Source organism: Dendrobates tinctorius, unplaced genomic scaffold (assembly GCF_039654945.1).
Source record: "Dendrobates tinctorius isolate UK_male_01 unplaced genomic scaffold, ASM3965494v1 ptg000014l, whole genome shotgun sequence".
NCBI lineage: Eukaryota > Metazoa > Chordata > Amphibia > Anura > Dendrobatidae > Dendrobates > Dendrobates tinctorius.
Window position 1 is genome coordinate 28,840,069 of NW_027361682.1, and position 21,189 is coordinate 28,861,257.

At 42.3% G+C, this 21,189-nt stretch overlaps 1 protein-coding gene across 1 annotated transcript in view; it reads right to left on the bottom strand.

Moving 5' to 3' along the window:
- Positions 1-20,863, bottom strand: part of SDK2 (sidekick cell adhesion molecule 2) — a 920,082-nt gene extending 899,219 nt beyond the window's left edge. The window contains exons 1-3 of the mRNA XM_073560296.1: positions 20,666-20,863; positions 19,833-19,931; positions 19,180-19,724 (exon numbers count right to left, since the gene is read on the bottom strand). Of these exons, the coding sequence (XP_073416397.1) occupies positions 19,180-19,724; positions 19,833-19,921 (634 nt within the window). The 5' untranslated portion in view covers positions 19,922-19,931; positions 20,666-20,863. The remainder of the gene's footprint in view (positions 1-19,179; positions 19,725-19,832; positions 19,932-20,665) is intronic.
- Positions 20,864-21,189: the final 326 nt, after the last annotated feature.

Below are 21,189 nucleotides of genomic sequence, written 5' to 3' on the forward strand. Positions count from 1 at the left end.
TGGATGTGTGTTTGATTATGAATGGGTGAAAGAACTTCAGTACGATGAAAAATGATGCAAACCCCAATCCACTTCACTTTCTATTTCATCTGTTATTGATTAACTAAAAAGCAAATACCCGATGTACAAGTATTGTACCCTGCCTTTTGGTACATGGACTCCAAAATATGTTATATGAGGCAACTGCATTTCAAAGATGGCCCTGACATGTGCATGTTCCTTTGGAGAGTTACGAGTGTCACCCAAGGTCACAAGTGCTAACACTACAGCACTACTCCGCTGACGCTGCTTTTAAAGGTAGCAAGTCAATACATCCCAATTATAAAAAGAAGGAAAAAAAATCGAAGACTTTATGGGGCTGCTTCACAGATGATCTATTGTTAAAATCTCCATTGTGGAAAGCGAAGTGACAAATACATGAATTCATCGCTAGAGAACATGACTAGGTTATTATAGATGCATCTCACGCATCAGCTGACATAACAATAGTACCCCACCAACCTTCCATAAAATAAAATACGAGACATACAGCGTGATGACGAAAATATCTAAGCCACAGAAACTTCTGTATCAAATATATAAACATACAAAAATGATAAAATAGAAGAAATAACAGTAAACCCCTTAAGCAGCACTGACAAATAATCTTGGAAAGCCCTTCATCAGGTTGACCATTGAGAACATCCCCAGAATCTGCTCCCCAGGACAACGCCAAGCAAGAACATGTAAGAAGATGGAAGTGTTGTGCACGTTCCCCCATGAATATACCGCATTTCTATTAATCTAATGTATCATAATGTGTAATGTGTATAATGACATGTGTTACTGGTGATAGGTTGTATTTTGCCCGACAGTAGGGAGAGTTAGGGTTAATGTTTGGGTCTAGCCCAGAGTGAGATGGGCTAAAGTGAAGGGACATAGACAATTTCCTGTCAGGATGTCAGATAGGGTCTGACTAGTCAGCAGAGCCGCATGACGTGGGTGTCCCTGACATAAGTAGAGACCAAGATAGTGATAGCGAGATCCGGAGTCAAGAAAGGAGAAGTGACAGAAGGACAGAGTGATGCATCGAAGACGGGTCCTGGGACAGGACGCCTAGCAGTATGGTGCCGAGTTTATAACTCAGAGAGGTAATGGGCAAGGACGGAACAGGGAACGAGAGATGAAGAGAGTGTCCCGGACAGGCGTTCCAAGGCGTCAGCAAGCTGAGAAGCTAAGTACTGGCTAACCTGGTAAACTAGTTTCCTTAAGAGGGAAGAAGATGTGGAACGACGGGTTGAGAATAGGACTCACACTAACTGGATTGTAGTAGTGTGCTGGGATGTGGTGAAGGAAATGGGACTAGTTGAGGCTGAATCAAGTAAATATGGAAGAAGTAAAGAGACTGCATGTGAGAATGCTCCGTGTTGTAAAGGAAACGTTCATGAAGTTATGCACCTGCTACCTATTGTACATAGTTCCCACCAACTGGCTGTTTAGTAAAAGACAGTTTATTTTGGACTGACAGTCTCCCTCATTAAACTTTCCCACATCTGGTCCTGGCCAACCAAAGTCATCAGCAGCATGCGGCCTGCAAGGGCGTAGCACCCCATAAACAACCAAGACATTAGTCCAAGCACTTCCCTTGGAGAGGAGTCCCATATCTCCAATGGGCCATCAATGGGCTACCAATTTTCTCAATAAGCACCATCCAAGACTTCCCTATCAGCGACCGCCACGAAAAATCAAAAAAGCCTAATGCCAGTGACAAAGGTACTTCAGAGAAAAGACTGCATTTGGTATCGCTGAGCACCCTCCATTTATGCTAAAAAAAAAAAAAGATACTGGTGCTTCCCCTTTCCCTATAATTACTTCTCTGTCAATCCCATGTTATTTTCCAAACCCAAACCTCCTGTCCCCGCCAACTACAACAAATTTCTTCTTAACCCATTTACTACTTTAACCCATATTTGCCAACTTTCCAGCATTTTCCTCCAGTAGAATACTATGTGTGGTAAAAAGTGGAATTGGAAAGTTTTTCTTTTCCGCTTGCTGAGCCATGTTCAGTGACAATACCCACTCCACACATCTTCAATGGCCCCTCAAGTTTCTTCTTCACCCCATCCATACCTCCTGAATTAAAGAAACATTTTTGACACTCCGCTTTCTATGGCATTTGTGAATATTATTGTCTGAGAGGTCTTCCCTTATTTTGGGGGAATAGGCAAGTATGACTTAACCTATCATTACAAACCAATGCCATGTCCAGGCCTACACTATGGCCGTAACTCTATGGACATAACAGTACAGCTCACAACATCTCTTACTTCATAGCAAAGAAGTGGGTCATGGTCTTATAGCCTAGCCTTTACTGAATGGGGGTAAAAACCTATTTTTTTTTAAAGTAATGTAAACAATGTTGTTACCCATTAGTGTTAAAAAAAAGCATTTGCCCACGTCGACCTCTGCTGCCTTGCAGCACTGTGCCTAAAGGTGAAACATCTCTTTTCCTGTGTCAGTTTGCATATAAGCTCTCTCCCTTAAAAAAAGAAGGGAACTAATTTGCATACTTTTCCCCTTGGAGCATTGCCAATATAATGCACAGCTGCTGTCGATACGAAAGACTATAGCATTTCTAACATTTTTTCAATTTGTCCTGACATTTCAAAAAACTTACTGAATAACTGGCTTAATATATCACTGGTCCAAGTGTATGGGTAAAACAGGAGGGTTATATTTTTTCACAACATCTGAATTTCTCATCCCACATTATATATATATATATATATATATATATATATATATATATATATATTTGACATATTTATCTCTGCTGATCGCTATGAATGTGTCCGCTTCCCGTTTTCAGCGTGATCAATTTCTCTGCTTTCACTTGTATGTAACCTTCTGCGACGGGCACGCATCGTCTTGCTGTGAATGTCCCCTTGGACTATTTCTCAGGGTACCTTCGAGAGAATTACATTTCCGAATCCCACTGTGACCATGTCTTCTCTCTTTCCTGACATCTTCCCTGAGGACATATAGATCTAACATTCTTATAGGTTTTGCAGACTCTGGGTAATGTCTCACTCTGCACCACATTGTTGCCCTAGACTTTGCAGCCATCTGTAGAGGCTTCAGGGGAACACAAGACAATCCTGCTTTTCAAACTATGTATTAAAGGATCACGATGGCTAAAAAGACAGTCATTACATACATATAGAGCCATCAATATAATTGGCAAAGACAGGAAAATTCTACTAATCTCAACAATTAAATTATGAAACATTCTGGATTGTCAGACGGCTAATGAACAGTATATAATCATTACAGTCAGGGTGGAAAACATGCAGGAGAAAGTGTAATTCATACTAGCAGCAGAGATACTGAGATAGATCATAGGCAGTGGGGAAGGGTCTTTGCCTCTCTATACGAAGTTGGGGTGGATATTTCTCTCTACAGGAAGTGGGGCGGGGGTCTTTGTCTCTTTACAAGAAGTGTGGGCGACTCTGTGTCTATAGGAAGTTGGGGAGGGTTTTTATCTCTACAGGAAATGGGGGGTGTCTTTATCTCTCTACAGGAAGTGAGGGTGGGTCTTTGTCTCTCTACAGGAAGTGGTGGTGTTTTTATCTCTCTACAGGAAGTGGGGGGGTGTCTTTATCTCTCTACAGGAAGTGAGTGTGGATCTTTGTCTCTCTACAGGAAGTGGTGGTGTTTTTATCTCTCTACAGGAAGTGGGGGTGTGTCTTTGTCTCTACAGGAAGTGAGGGTGGGAATTGTTTCTCTACATGAAATGGGGTGGGTCTTTATCTCTTTACAAGAAGTGGAACTGAGTATTTGTCTCTTTACAGTAGAATGGGGTCTTTATCCCTCTACAGGCAATGTGGCGGGTCTCTGAAAGGAAGTGGAGGTGGATTTTTGTATCAAACTGCAATGAGACATAATAGAGAGGTGGGCTTTTGGAAAAATCAAGCTTTTCAGTAACAGCAGACATATTTCATGCTGGGAAGTTGCAGAAAAAGCAGTGCCAGCTCCTATAGTGCTGGTAGAACGATGTTGACAGGGTAAAAGCAAACTTTATGGCAAGTTACAGAGCTTGAGAACAGGAACAGTTCCTGTAAATATTAGCACATGTAAGAGTACAAAACACAGTTTTAATATGATATGAGGGATGAGGGCAGCAGGACTATATTTTTCCTCAGGCCTTATATAAGTATACTTTACAGGGCCAAAAACACTATTTACCTGCAGATATAAGCTTACTCTGCAGGTACAAGGCTTTTAAATCCTATGTAGCCGGCTTACTGGATCATCAGGTACAGGAAGATAATGAAGTTATAGTCTCTCTGCAGCCAATGGCTTCTAGTCATTGGGAAAGTGCAGAGTACATCACTCCCCGGCACATGGATTGACAACCTTGTCTGTATACACACACTGCAGACACAGGCTGCAGAGCAGGCTGTCAATCAATGTGCCGGGGAGTGATTACAGCTAGCTAACTGTATAGTGAGCAATGACTGTAAGTGCCATCTGGGGTGTTACTAGTCAGGAATGTGTCCCTGGCCAGCATTAAAATACGTATGGAAACTAGTGATGAGCGAGCGTGCTCAGATAAGATGCTATCCGCGCATGCTCGTGTCCTCGAGTATTTTCGGCGTGCTCGAAAAAAATGCTTGAGATGCTGAGGCTACATGTCTCACGGCAGTTCGACAACCGCAACACATGCAGGGATTGTCTGTTAGGTATCCCTGCATGTGTTGCGGATGTCGAATGCTGCGAGACATGTAGCTGCAGCGACTCAAGCATTGTTTTTGAGCACGCAAAAAATACTCGATTAGGACTCTAAATATATTGCAGACATCATATCATACAACATTGTGCACTTACAATTGCTCATTTTGCCTTTCTACCCAGCAAATTATTCTCCTTTCCATTAGGTCTATGAGATCACGTGATTTAGAACTGTCTAGCTGAATCCTTCTACGCTCTATGTAGAAATAGGAAGTCTCATTTCCCTGCATGAGTCATCAGTCACTGAAAAATTCAAGAGAAATTAGCCGGGTAGAAAGGCAAAATTATTCAATTGTAGTTACACTTTTCTATATAATATGATGACTTCAATATATTAGAAGGATAAAAACATTTATGGGAGGAGGAGTGCTTCTTTAATTTATTCCTATATTTCCAGCAGGAATAACAGAGCAATTGTATAAATGCAGAGCTCTAAGAAAAATGCTTCATGATATTATTGGGTGTAATTATGTACTACAACAGACAAGTCAGGAGAGAAGGCTGATCGCCATTAAATGTCATCTGATTATCTAGATTATAACATAACCTATTAAAATAATTTATTCCTTGCAATTTTTTGGGGGAGATATTTATCCAGACACAGTAAACTTCCTTTCCATTAATCACACTGAGATCTGATAAAGCAGCTAGTGACATTGAAAAGTCATCTTAAATTCCATCAGTGTTTGGAAACATTGTAACCATCACAGGCCCAGGAAACAAAGAAATGGCTTCCTTGTGTTCATGTAGACAATTGTTTTTACAAGCTGAGTAAATGGGGAGTCTGGGGTATCCCAATTTGGCCTACATGGCTCTCAGCTCAAGATGAAAGGATATGCATGTATTCAGCAAGTCTTTCGTGGAACCACAATATATGATCTGGTTCTCCCTAAGGCTGAGTTTTAACCGCGCGATTTTGCAGCGAAAACGCGAAAAATAAGCATCCCATGCATTCCTATGGGATTCCGCAATGCTGTGCTAATGCTGCGGTTTTTACCGCGGCGAAATCGCTTCGCGGTAAAAAACGCAGCATGCTCATTAATTTCGCGGAATTGCGGCGATCCCGCACCCATAGGAATGCATTGTTCTGCTTACTTTCCGCATGTGGCTGTGCACACCATGCGAAAAGTAAGCAGAATATTTGCGGATGGTACCCGGAGGAGAGGAGACTGTCCTCCGGGCTTTGAGTACCATATCCCTGTAAAAAATAGAATTTAAAATAAAAAATATTGTTATTCTCACCTTCCGACGTCTCCACGCTCCCAGTAATCCTTTGCGAGTGATGACGTCAGTTCTCGCAGGATCGTGGAGTCTCGCGGTCATTCGGACGTCATCGCGGTAATTCGCGCAAAGGACTACGGGGACCAGGAGCGTGGAGAGAGGCGGGAAGGCTGCGCGGGACGTCGGAAGGTGAGAATAACAATATATATATTTTTTAAAATTATTTTTTACATCCTATCTTTTACTATTGATGCCGCATAGCCGGCCTCAATAGTAAAAAGTTGGTCATACTCGTTAAACACTATGTTTGACGAGTGTGACCAACCTGTCAATCAGTTCTCCAAGCGATGCTCCAGATCGCTTGGAAAACGCTAGCAATTCTGCAAGCTAATAACGCTTGCAAAATGCTAGTTTTTCCACGGGAAAATCGCGGGAATTTAAAATGCGATTTTCCTGCGGAATGGAAATCGGAATTCTCGCGGTAATTTCCGCGAGAGTTCCTCTACGTGTGAACCCAGCCTTGAAGTTTGAAAGCTGGTGTAATAAACTCTGAATGGTTGCAAAATTTTGTGACTTTTGGCATTTTCACACCAATTTCAAGCAGATCCGCCAAAATGGACAGAGCTGGGGAGAAGCAGCTGCTGGACACGGTATGGCTTCGCCCGCTGGTTAAATTACTAGAGTGTGGTGACATTTCTTTTGCCAGAAACGTTACTCTAGTCCCTGACTGGAATAACATTTCTGCAGAAGTACATGTGATCAGATGTGCCTAATTCATTAAGTTGAGTGTGCTTCTCAATGAATATGGTGCATCTTATTCCTACACGTCTCATTAAGACTGGTGGATGAAACGCTAATCTTAATCTATCGGGTACTTAGTTGGAACTCTCCTTTGGGCCAGTAATGCAATTTGAAATCCATGTGGCCTAGAGAGAAAATCTCCAACGAGGCCCTCAACTATCAAAGGTCTTTAAATGTTGATCTTCTCATATGTGCCAAAGGGATGTATTGGGCCTCCATGTGCTCAGAAGGACAGCATGATGGCTCAGTGGTTAGCACTGTTTCCTTGCAGCGCTGGAGTGTTGAGATCAAATCTCACCAAGGACAACATCTGCAAGGAGTTTGTATGTTCTCCAAGTGCTTGTGTGGGTTTCCTACTGGTGCGCTGGTTTCTTTCCACACTCCAAACACATACTGATAGGGAACTTGCCCTAATGGAACTCACAATGTGCTCCAAGGCCAGCATCCATGATAGTTACATCCCTGTTTTAAGCAAAGGTTTATGAGAGTCTAGGACACCTCCGAGATACTATGATAGTGTTATATTGCAAATGTAGGAACTCTGGATCAACATGTTAGGCTATGGGTTGAACTAAATTTGACTTAAAGTCTACCTTCAACCTTAATAACTACTGTATGTTACTATGTTAATCTGCCCAGTAGAGGAACGGGAGGAGTGGTGCAGAATAAGGTGTTTTGCATATGTAAATCAGAAGTCCCTCCTTTCACTAAAGCGGGACCGGTTCAGAGGAACTACATAACTTACTAAACTCCAAAGAAGCTTTGGGAACTTCTAAGTGAGCCGGTGTGATAGTTTCCAAAAATACAGTCCTATTAACACTGTTAGCAGACCCTAAGCACCCATAATACCAATTTACAAATGCAGACGAGTTTAACGTCTAAATAACATCACAGGATAAAAAAACACTGCAGAAATGTGTTATCCTGAAGCCATAACAAATTATGCCGTGCTCTACATTTTATAGGGCAATTATACTATAACGACCCAACGAGATTACAATTTGTGTCAAGATTAGGCACACAATATACTTTACTGAATGCCAAAAAAAGACAAAAACTTAAAAACCCTCAGATCTGTTCCGGACTATATAAAAAATAATGGAGTAAAATGATCAGGACTTTCCGGGTTATTTAGTGTATGCATAAAGCAAGATGGAAAATCCTAAATAAGCTTGATGGATCGGCAAATATTGAAACAGTCCAAAGATCAAAGTTTGTTACAGAAAACAAAAGGCAAGCAAATAACTCCAGCAGAGAAAGAGGAAAAAACTGATGAAATTATTTATATGACTATTTTTGTCCAGAGCGTCTGGAGCCTGGAGGTTATTCTACAAATTCACCACTATTTCCTGTATGGCTGAAAATCCCATATTACTTCAGAGAACATCGGATGTGTCCCCTTGTGAGACTGTCTGGAAGCCCTGTAAAGCTGTGTTCACACTTCATGTTGGATGCCACTTTTTTTATATATAGCATTTGTGTTTGAGTTTTTCACCCACTGCATTCAATAAGCTTTTTTATTTTCATTTTTTTTTTTGTACATGTAATTTTTTTTATTTTTTATCCTGGAATACATTAAAAAAATCCAGCAACACCCCTCACACCCACCCATGTGTCACTCATGGTAGGTACTAAACACCGCGCCAAGAATACACTGCAAGATCTTCCATATACCAGTAATACCCCACAAGACCTGCTGAAATACCGGTAGCACCCATAAGACCTGCCGTTTACCGGGTACACCATACAAGACCTCCTGCATACTGGAAACACCTCACAGGACATGCTGTACACCGGGAACGCCCCACAAGTCCTGGTGTATTCCGGGAACATCACACAAGAGCTGCCGTATACCGGGAGCACCCCACAAGACCTGCCATATACTGGGAACACCCCACAAGACCTGCTGTATACCAGAAAGACCTCACAGAAGATGCCGTATACTGGGAAACCTCACAAGTCCTGCCTTATACTGGCAACACCACACAAGACCTACCGTATAGGGGGAACACCTCATAAGACCTGCTGTATACTGGTAACTCCCCACAAGATCTGCTGTATACCGGGAACACCTCACAAGTCCTGCCATATACCGGTAACACCCCACAAGACCTACAGTGTACCTGGAACATCACACAAGACCTGCAATATACCAGTGACACCCCACAAGACCTGCCGTATACAGGGAACACCCCACAAGACATGCCAAAAACCAGGAACATCCCACAAGACCTGCCACATGTCATATATCAGGAACACCCCACAAGACCTATGGTGTACCAGGAACACCCCAAAAGACCTGTCATATACCGGGAACACACCACAAGACCTACGGTATACCAGGAACAGCCAAAAAGACCTGTCATATGCCAAGAACAACCTACAAGACCTGCTGTTTTGGAGATGCCCAGCTGCCTTGTCATCATCACATTTTGGGCCTTGTCAAAGTCACTACATATACTTATAAATGTACAAGTCCTTACATTTATCCATTTTTTCTGTTTCTAAACCATATATTTGAAAAACTGACTTCACATGTTCCCAATATATCCCACCCTTGACAGGCACCTTTGTCAAGAAATTCCCTTTACCCATTAGTGGTTTTACTGTCATGTTTATTCGTGTGTGTAATATATACATATATTAATGTTATCTACTTGTATTGTTGTATGCGTCTGCATAATGTCATGTCACACCGTCAGCAGTACAGTAGGGCAACAGTGTCTGCGCCTATCTTCTGTGTTGCTCACTGGCAATGCCCGAGAGTGATCGACGTGCCAGCTGTAGAGCATGCCCGCCTGGCCGCAGACCCTCACAGGTGTCCTGGCAGTTGCCGGTGATGATTTAGCATCGTACTGTAAACCTTCCTGCAGTAAAACTGGCGTTAGGAGCAATGGATGGAAGCCAAACCTCCACCTTAAATTTATAGGTCGATTCTGTTTCATAGCCCTGACATATAATCTAACTGTAGATAAAAAGCAGGATCGGAGTCTCAAGCATTTTGCGAGCTGCGTCTTCCTTATATAGACAAGTCTGGAGAATTCTGCATCTTACTTTATAACGAATAGAACCAAGACAGTTTTAGCGAGTACAGAAGGCAATGGATTTACCTCCAAACTGCTGGTACAATACAGCTGGGAAGCATTGGCACTGCTCACTGCATAAATGGTCACAGTTGAATCGTTTGACAATCGGACTAAAACCAAATATGCCGCTGCCTGGAAGGCCATCTGCGGCGAGGCACCAGCGCCTGTCACCTCCTTGATGCAAGTAATCACACACGCTGGCTTGGTCCTCCTCTGCCTTGGTGTATAGGAAGGAACGTATACGGAATCGTAAAGCTTTCTTGTAGATTTATACTGGAAAGGAGCGGCGTATCATAGAATCATAGAATCGTAGAGTTGGAAGGGACCTCCTGGGCCATCTGGTCCAACCCCCTGCTCAAAGCAGGGTTCGCTAAATCATCCCAGTCAGATATCTGTCCAGCCTCTGTTTGAAGACTTCCATTGAAGGAGAACTCACCACTTCTCATAGCAGCCTGTTCCATTCATTGATAACTCTGTCAAAAAGTTTTTTCTAATATCTAATCTGTGTCTCCTCCCATTCAGTTTCATCCCATTGCTTCTAGTCTTTCCTTGTGCAAATGAGAATAAAGATGATCCTTCTACAATGTGACAGCCCTTTAGATATTTGTAGACAGCTATTAAGTCTCCTCTCAGTCTTCTCTTTTGCAAACTAAACATTCCCAAATCCTGCAACCTTTCCTCATAAGACAGGGTTTGCAGACCGGTCACCATTCTGGTTGCTCTTTTCTGAACTTGCTCCATGCCCATCCTCCCAACCGGGTACTATAGAAATGATCTTAAAGGGGGTGTCCATGATTGTAAAAAAAATACTCTAGCTATTGAAAGTAATAAAGTAACAAAAAATTCCCTGCCATCTTCTGATCTTTTTTGACCGATCATGCAGTGAAGATGTGCTGCACATGACCGCTGCGGACAATCATAGTCTTGTGCCATACATGCAGGATCACGGCTGAGCCCAGTGATTGGCTGCAGTGGTTTCATGTACTGCACATCCTCGCTGCAGGAAAAGTAAAGCAGCAGCAATAGAGTGGTGGGGAGCTTTACCATGTGAGCAGAAGTATTTGTTTTCTGTTTTTTGTTTTTTTTCAATTTTCAGTCCAAGCCATCCATTTTAATAGCACTGACCTCCTGACTGCTTGCCATAATGAATCAGCGCAGGTAAAAAAATTTATATTTTTTGCCACAATATTTATAAAATGGAACAAAATTGATACAGTATTGAGTCAGTTTCAAGAAAATTCTGGGAAAGATGCGACACTGATGCAACTTTTCATCATTGTTTCATCCAAGCATAGGAACAAAATTGGTAATGCAAGTTTATGGGTCCTTGAAATAAATCAGACTGCAATAGGATGGCAACCAAGTGCAGTCCGATTTTCCCGGACTGTCAGAAAGGAGAAAGTGGACAAATTTTTTTTTTCACCACATACAAGAAAAACTGATGACACTTGGATGAAACTCTGATCAGATTAACTGGTTCATTTTTCTCATACATGGAAAATACTGATGTTTGAAAGGGGCTTAAAAGGGTTGTCTTGTTAAAACTGATAAGTCTGCAGTCACTCTGTGTGACTGCAGACTTATGAATCCCCCCAGTGCATGCATTGTGTGTTGCGGGGATTCGCCGGTTTCAGACCCTGGACCGGAGGGTATGTATGAGTTATACATACCCCGGCAAGTGGGCGTGGCTTCACTCACTGGACTGCCCACTATCTGTGATCCAATGTTTTATTCTAGAGAAATCCACAGTTTTCTTAATATGCAAATTAGTTGTAGTTGTTAAAATATATGGGCCAGACACAGATCTCCCAGAGACTCTGCCTCCAGAGCTTATTTTAAATGAAAGGGGCTGCTACCAGTATAAGAAATGTAGAGCCGAAGAGCAGACTGTCAGTCACTACATGTCTCACACTGGTAACGCCTCTTTTCATTTGATTCTCAGGGAGATCTATGTCCGGCCCATAGATCTTAACAGCTCATTTACATATTAATAAAAATGTGGATTTCTCTGGAATAAAACATTGGATCATAAATATCAAGGTATCATATTATTCATCTTTCTATGACCTACATACCCCTATAAGTGGCTTACGAGGGTTGACCCTAATGACAGATTCTCTTTATAACAGATATCCCTCAGTAAACACTTGGATGGCATCCACATTCTGTCTTTTTCTCCAGGCACTTATTGATTTGAATGGTGGAGTTAGATCTGTGACTTGGATCAACTGGGAACTCGGTACCCAAAAATCACAAACATGATAGGAGTCTTACAAATTATAATGGGTATGTATTCTATCCATGAAAATCACAGAGAGCATGCAAGAGTACGTGAAAAACTGAATGAGGTTTAAAGCTCAAAGATGATTGTCTGGGCTGCAAAATAGGGGTCACACATGAGAGAAACTCGGACGAGTCTCGCACGTCAATACCCGGCACTCTGGAGCGGAGCGTGCGGCTGCATAGAAATACATGCAGTCACACTCTCCAGTCCGCGTGACGGCGGCAGTGCCGGGTATTGACGTGTGAGACTCGTCCGAGTTTCTCGCATGTGTGACCCCGGCCTAAGAAGCATTATGTCTGATCCCTCCATTGTTCCCAGCACACTAATGTACATTATATGAGCATTTATAAAGTAGCAAAAAGGGTCCCTAAGGGCAACTGCCTCTACTTTTATCCATACACTGATCATTGCATATGCATTGACATTAGTTATTGTCCCGATGGAGCACAAATTCACCATTTTCCTATGGTTTGGCTGAAAATTGAATTATGGGGCCACAAACTATCACAACCTAATCTAAAGGGAACCCAAATTTCTACTTTCATAAATGGCCTCCTTTGCCGAAAAATCAAACGCCTTTTGTTTGCAGAACGCATAAGATTTTACCGACCCCCGACAGTAGGAGGATGCTGTGATGTGAAGCCAAGAGGGGAATGGCAGCAGCCGATCAGGGATGGGATCACATGTTTGTGATTATCCTACAGCCAGACTCGTCCACAAGGAAAGATTTATTGGCCGGCATGTTCCTTTACTGTTTGCTGCTGGGTAAACCAGTCTGCACACAGGTGGCATTTAAGAGGATCCTCAATCATGTCGAGCAATTATTTCCTTCTGTCCCTAATATCTGGCAAGCGATTGCCCACATGGGTAATAGGCTATAGCATAACATATTCAGGCTGTGTGCCCACGATGCGATTTTTAAGCGTTTTTGCAGCGATTCTCGGTGCGAAAACACTGCGAAAACGTTTAAAAATCTTGTACATGACGCCCCCCATGCATTCCTATGGCATTCCGCACATGCTGTGCTAATGCTGCGCTTTTTTCCGCGGTGGAATCGCATCGCGGAAAAAATCGCAGCATGCTCATTCTTTTGTGCGGAATCGCAAAGAATTGCCGCGATTCCGCACCCATAGGAATGCATGAGAATCGCTTACTTCCCGCATGTGGCTATGCCCATCATGTGCGAAGTTAAGCGTCTCATGTGCGGTTGGTACCCACAGTGTGGAGGGGAGGAGACTGTCCTCCAGGCCCTGGGTACCATACCCCTGTAAAAAAAAAAAATAAAAAATAAAAAAAATCAGGGTATATTTACCTTCCGGTGTCCCGCGCTGCATTCCCGGCCTAAGCACTCCCAGTAATGCCTTGCGGCAAGGTCCTGTGATGACGTAGTCTCGAGTGACTCTAGCGGTCTCGTGAGATCACTATAGCAACATGATACCAACATCATCACAGGTCTCGCAAGGCATCGCTGGGAACGGGAGCGTCGCTGAGGCTGCGCGGGACGTCGGAAGGTAAATATACCCCGATTTTTTATTTTTTTATCATTTTTAACATTTTATCTTTTACTATTGATGCCGCATAGGCAGCCTCAATAGTAAAAAGCTGGTCACACTTGTCAAACACTATGTTTGACGAGTGTGACCAACCTGTCAATCACTTTTCAAGCGATGCTTCAAATCGCTTGGAAAGTGCTTGAATATCGCGGCAAAAACTTGAACATAATCGCGGTAAAATCACGTGTAAAAAATGTGCGATTTCTGGGAAGGAGTCCGGTTTTCAGTGTCTGGATTTAAACGCAACGTGGGCACATAGCCTCAAAGGCGTCAAAGGAGTGGTCTGTGTTTCCTAGAAACAGCTTTATTCTTGTCTAAGAGGACGTTTCTGGTATTGCAGTATGCGAATGAATGAGACTGAGCTGCAATAACAGGCAAAGCCACAGGACAAAGGTAGTACTGATTTTGGAAAAGAAGTTGACTTTTTTTTTTTGTAATCTTGTACAAACCCCTATAAAAGTGAAAGAATATTAGATCCCACCCTGTCAGTTCCAGCCTGATTTCAGGGATGTATAACATACTGGGCTGCTTTGTGCAGTTTGGATAGAATCCCTGTTATATCTGATGTAGGTGTAGAAGAGCTAAGACTTCTGGGCTGTGTATAACCCCACCCACATCTTTGATTGGTAGGTTCCTGTGTGGATTGTCAGCAAGCTGCCAATCAGTGGCAGGGGCGGGGTTACACAGATTAGCCTGACTGCTGTGCAGGTGATAACTAAACTAGTCAGGTAGTGATAATCTCCAGCTGATAAAACACTGATTATATTAAAACTACAACACAGGCTAATAAGTGGCACATCGCTGGAATCAAGCTTGCTTAACCTATATTATGCTGCTCTCAGAAAACCTGCAGACACATTTTCTTTAACCGCAATAAGTAAAAAGGTCTATATTTTAGACACCAGCATCAGTCATGAGTAGTAAAATGCATGAGGGTCTCTATATAAATCTACAGACATCCTAATGACAAACTCAGCTCTGCTACATCTTTCCATAGCTAGGAACAATGTAAATGAAGACGGCACCACAAAAAGCTTTCAGATTGGCCTTTATGTACTGTAATAAACATGGAGCGGTGCCAAGCATCAATATATATCCGCACGTCATGAGCGCGGAGCTCTCCATTTATAACAGTGAGCCTTATAGCAGGTGACAGAGACACATTAATACAGAAGCTACATTGTAAAGCATCATTGTAACATTGCATATAGCCGCAATGTGAGATCTGCTGCTACTTTGTTTTTTTATTTGATTTAAAATAAAAAAAGAATCAATTACAAAAAAATCCCTTTCCATCATGTCCTTGTGAAATGGAGTACACGATACACAAGTGCGCAGCGTAACTCTCCGCCGATGGATGCACAATGCCCTCAATGAACGGCGCATTAACAGACGGAGGAGCTAAAGCACGCTGCAGAGAATCAAAGCCTCCCAAATTCTATAGATTACTAGCACTATTCACAGACTGCCAGGGATTATCTTCCTTTTGTACTTGCGAATGACTATGCCACATTTGGAAGATCACGTGATCAGACGGTGCTAATGCTCGGACGACCACAGCAACTCTTATCTAGGAGGATTGCTAGACAAATGCTCATTGAGCCTAGCATGGTGACCAGTGGAATCGATGGGTGTCCATGTAATGGAGCGGAGTGAGAGACATCCTTTGCAGGAACTTTTTCCTTTATGCCAGGATCAGACGAGAGTATGATGAGTCGTCAGGAAAATCAGATGATTTTTATTCCATCTGTATTCCATCCGTATTCTACAACCTTACGACATCCATACAAGGCCAAATGCAGTTTTCTTAGTTAATAATTGAAAAATATTCGTAAAAAATCAGATGCGATATGGATGATCAGTATGAGATCCGATTTTTTGTGTGCACCCATAGACGTGGGATATGGAAGAACCAAAGACATACTGTGATTTTTTTTCTCATTACATTGGTCCCTGAGTGCTGTCAGATTTTTACAGACTTCACAAGCCTGTATAATACGCTTGTATGGGGTATTCTCAGGTCTGAAAGCTGTCATCCATCTGTGAGATAGGGCATAACTTTCTGATCGCTGGGAGTCCGACCTCTGGATCACCCATCGATGCTAAGAACCAGGGCTTTAGTGGTGGTCAATCATGGGCACTGCTGCTCCATTTATTTTAATGAGAGTACCAAAGATTAACTGAGTGCTGCAGATCAACCAAGTGCAGTGCTTAGCCATCTCTGCCAGTCGGAGTCCCATTGAGGATGAACGGGGTGGCAGTTTGTATGATAGACCTCCACTTCATTCTGCCGGGGCCCCAATTCTCAGGAACGGTAGCAGTCCTAGCGGTTGGATAAGGGATAACTTTTCAAACATGAGAATATCCCTTTAAGGACAGTTTTAAACAGCCATAAAAGTATATTCATACATAGCAGAAATGTTGGAGATATTTCCATAGGATGTCATTCAAGGTATGTTCCTACAGCCTCCACTTTACTGGTATGTGTCACTTTCCTATTCATAAGGCCAACGCAAAAAAACAATTTTGCGCGGTACTTTCATGGAAAAAAGGGGGGCAATATAGTGTGACACGTTGGATCCTTCCTTCGGAGATATACATCAGTAGCATATACTTTCATGGAAGGTTTGAACTCTTTGCTCAGGAAGAGATTACCTCTGTTACCTCCATATAAACTAATAGGGCATTTAGTATGAGATGTCCCTCTTAACTCAATGGGGCTTCCATAAGTATGTATTATATGTGGAGGAATCATTTAACGGGAAGATCCATCCAAAACCATAGATAGGAAAATTTGCAGACCTTGTAATCTTGAATCTTTGCTGAATTTCAGAAGGCATGTGTGTTCCCACCCCATTGGAACTTCATAGAGGTTTCTCTAACTGAAAATATTCTAAGTAAATGGCCATTCAAATCAATGGACCTCTGTATTTAATATTGTCCATATCTGAAGTCTGAGAAGGATTGAAGGCTGCTTTCAATCTTGCGGTAGTCCAAGATAAGACTTCACAAGATTAATCTTATGACTTTGGCTTCCTTTCCCAAATACATAATGACATTCAGAAGACTTATCGTATGAAGACCCCTAAATATGACTATCATAAGTTATGCCAACGTTCTTGAAAGCAAAAGATGGAAAGTTATAGAGGGCTTTCAATTTTTCCATTAGTGAAGACCATGCATGATGGAAAAGATCATTGATCACATTAAGCTTGATGAATCCCTTGAAATGTTATCTTATTCTGGAAACGTGAGAAGACTCCACTTATTTTCAAAGATAATGACTTAATGAGGTTCAAAAAAATTGAGCGAAAAAAGAAAAAATGATGAACAAGAGTAAGATATACATTATGGAGACCACCAAAGAAACCATAAACAATCAGAAGACAGGATGACCCAAACAGAAGATGGGACATTCTGGTCATTATATGGAAAAGGTTGGAGACCTTGAGGGCCCCAAACAATATTACCTATGGTGATAATGATGATGTTGGCTTTCTAAATCTTACAAGTCAATAAGTTTGGCAAAGAGAAACCACCAACCTAAAGATGACGTGGCTTTGTTAATTACTTATATCCAATGTTATTAACACTAGTGAGGTGGAACATGAACATTTCTGAGCCAACGTCCCTCAGCCAACATTCCATCACCCCAGACAAGACATTTTTTCTTGGATAAAAATAGAACAAACACAGACTGTACACCCCTTGGGGCAAAGAAGAAATGAGAAAATCTGCAGACACGGCAAAAGAATAGACTGCTAGTAAAATAATACAGATCAGAGTCATTCTCCAGTCAATGAGATGTCCATGATGACATAGTACAACCAAAATTCTGAATGGAGACTTGTGCCTGTTCACTGTTTATGTCAGCCAGCTTTCTTTTAGAAGGATCTTTTCCTGAAAGGCTATATATAAACTTGTTCACCCAGTATATACCACTTGTTCACCCCGCACATACCAGCGGTCTCCAACCTGTAGCTCTCCAACTGTCTGGACATGCTAATATCTGTAGTTCTCAGCAGGAGGCCACTATTACATACCATTCATTATTATTTTAACCTTTCACATGCTAAAATCATTTATGCAGTGCCATTCTCAGCCCCCCCTAGTATCTAATAATGGTTGTCAGGCACTATTACTCCCTAAACTGACAATACTTGACCTTAGTCTAAGGTGATTTCACTTAAAGTTTTTTTTTCCCCAGAATTAACACTAATCACCTATCCATAGGATACCCCCACCAATTCTGAGAATAGTGCTGCCCCATTCAAAGTTTATATAGCTTTACTTGGCTATCGCTGTCAGTCTCATAGTGGCAATGGCCATGCATGACCACTACTCCCTTCAAATGGTGGACATAACACCCCCATTTTTATGATGGGTAATAGTCCCAGCAGACCCCCAGTGATCGGGCACTTCTCACCTATCTTAAAGCCTCATTTAGATGTCTGCGTATCACAATCCTTGAGCATGGAGCATGATACACTTACTGGCCATGGGCCACTTGACCCTAAGTTGACAGCATGGTATACGGCTATGAGACTGTGTAGTTTTGTTCAGGAGACCCGTGGCCAGTCCATGCATCGCAGTCTGTCCTTGGACCATGATACTTGGACTTTTGAATGAGGCTTTGTCCATTCTGGACAAAACCCTTTAAGATTTCAATATTTTGATGTAACTTAATTAACCCTAAAACCTTCATAGTGTTTTAATCCGGTCCTGGAAGCTGAGATTTGAAGAGTTGTTTGCAGAGTTCATTATATCCCTTTGACGTGGTGGGAACCCTATGATCACCGGTGTTTTTCTTTTTCCCTAGAAACTGAAGAATTAACAATTAATGTTAATTCAAGGTATGGAATAAAAATCATCATTGACCACTAGCAGCCAGCTAAGCATCTCCTCATATGTTAGGTTCCAGGATCCCTCTGTTTATGAAATAGGTAAAAAGGTTTTTTTTAAGGGTTAATCGCAGCTGCACCTAAAAATAGGGTTTCCAGTGGACTTATGCTGGAAATTACTCTGGTCACCAGCCCTGGGGCTATGAACTTCATCTGTAGTCCCCATATTCATGGCTTTTGCAGGAGAAGACGCTGGATACTGTATGAAGTATGTTCAGAATACCAATGACCTGCCAAGAGGGATACTGAGATGCGACTTAGCAACTGATGGAGTTTGTTTGTCACCTTGGCCATTATTTTTCCAGCAGAGCCAAACAGTACATGCACTTTCCAAACCATAAGCAACAAAGCCAATTGATACAAAACTTCTATTTTGCTAAATATTTTGCCAGAATGAAAAGGGTTACACTGTTGCACCAGTGATTACATGCATGGAGCTCCTGTGTGCACCTGCTCCATAGTCTGAACAGAATGATGTGTAACACATGGGTAAGAGCAAAGTAGGTAGCATGCAAGAGCCTCTCAATGAGCCCTGGCATCAAAGCCAGCCTTATAGTACCAACCTTGAGCCCAGGCTGGGCACAGCACCCCCACACTTGCCATCCATATCCAGACCTGCAAGAAGGCTCCAGACATTCCTACTGTTATAATCCTGAGTATGGGATCCCAGGGAAAGGGAGGGAAAGGTGAATAAACTGGGGGAAATGAGGGGGTCTTGCACTTTGAGGGGATGCCAGCTACTCCCCAAAATCTCAAGCTGTTTCCACAACACAGAACTGATGATGGGAATTGGTGCACAAGAAGATTAAGGTCTTGCAGGGTTTGTGGGTATAATCTGATCCCCAGATCAGTCAAGTTTGATGCACACAGTCCTCCTGTATGCCCTATAGCCTGCTGGGGAGAAAGTTTATGTGCCCTGGTCCCCAGGATGGGCAGTGCATTGGGTTGGTAAAGTTTTCCTATTGGATCCTGGCTGTAGTCTGGCAGCTTGTGAGAAGTGCCCTCTGCTTCTTCTTCTGCACTTGCTTGTTTCTTGACTGCTCTTAGCTTGCCTGCTGCTCCATGGATGGTGAGCAGGGGAATGCTGCTGCTGCTGAAGCCCACAGACCTGGTATAAGGAGGAGGGAGAAAGAAATGACAGAGGAGGGATGTGCAGTGTACAATAGGGAGCATTGCCACCTAGTGGCGCCTCTATGGTAATGCACCAGTCACTTACACATCCAAAGCCATGACATTTCCGCAGAGTGAGGAAGACATATGCACAACATATGAGGGTTTATTCCATCTGGAGCCATCATAAAACATGGCAGCATTTCTGAAAGGGCAGAGAGAGAGAGGGGCATATGAGGATCTTGCAAGAAAAATGATGCGCCCCCCCCCCTATTTAATAGGGCAGATGAGGAAAGTATGTAGCAACCAAAGTCCAGGTTTTATTTGTACTCCCTTGTAGGAAAATGAAAAAAAAGGTGGCTGTCCATGCCAAGCAAATATGGTTGCAGTAGAGAACTACCCAAACTATGGAGTATAGAAAAACATTGGAGATGCAGAGGAGGTGACTTAACCCTTTGTGATTCAAGAGATCTGATCATTAGAGGACTTGTCAAAACAGCCCCACTCTTGGCCATAGGCTGTATCTGATATTGCAGTTCATCCCAATTCAACAGGTAATAATGCAATATTAGACCACACCCTGGACTAGAACAGTGCTGTGACTATAAGAAGTCGATCCTTTGTGTTAATATTTTAGAAGCCTTATCACTTCGATATGCCAGGAATTGGTCTCATGATCAAAAGTCCAAGCACATTGTGCCTAAATAATACCACAATACTGTGCCAATTAATAATAGTACCATACAATGTCCTCGCCTTTGAAAATTGAGGGTTATCTCATTATGTTCCTTTTACTCTGGTGTCTGTGTTTGTTTAAAGCGGGGAACCTTTTTTCTGCCAAGAGCCATTTGGACATCTATACCATCATTTGCAGGCCTTAGAAAAATGTCACATTAAAAATTACCCTGCTATATTTGGTTAAACAATTAATGTACTCACCCCTAATGTGATGGCTGCAGCTGCTTCTCTTTGGTGCAATGTGTGATGGTAGGTAGTATTAGCATTGCTAGTCAGAACTGCTTTTCCAGGTTTGTGTTTGTCAGTCTGGAGCGCAGACGACTCTTTACGATGATAAGTTTTCTAACGAACTGTGCAAAGTCGTAAGTTGTGCCAAACACATGTATCTTTCACTACATATCTCCTGAAAGTGGGAAATTGATCACTGCTGACATAATATTTATAGAACTCAAGCCATGGGAGGTCTGCGGTATACATTACATAGAAGACACAAAGATTGCTGTATATACATCACATAGGAAACACAGACATTGCTGCATATAACATAGTAACATATTTATTAAGGTTGAAGGAAGACTTTAAGTCCATCTAGTTCAACCCATATCCTATCCTAACCTGCCCTGACATGTTGATCCAGAGGAAGGCAAACAAAAACCCATGTGGCAAACAGTAAGCTTCACATTGGGGAAAAAAATTCCTTCCCGACTCCACATACGGCAATCAGA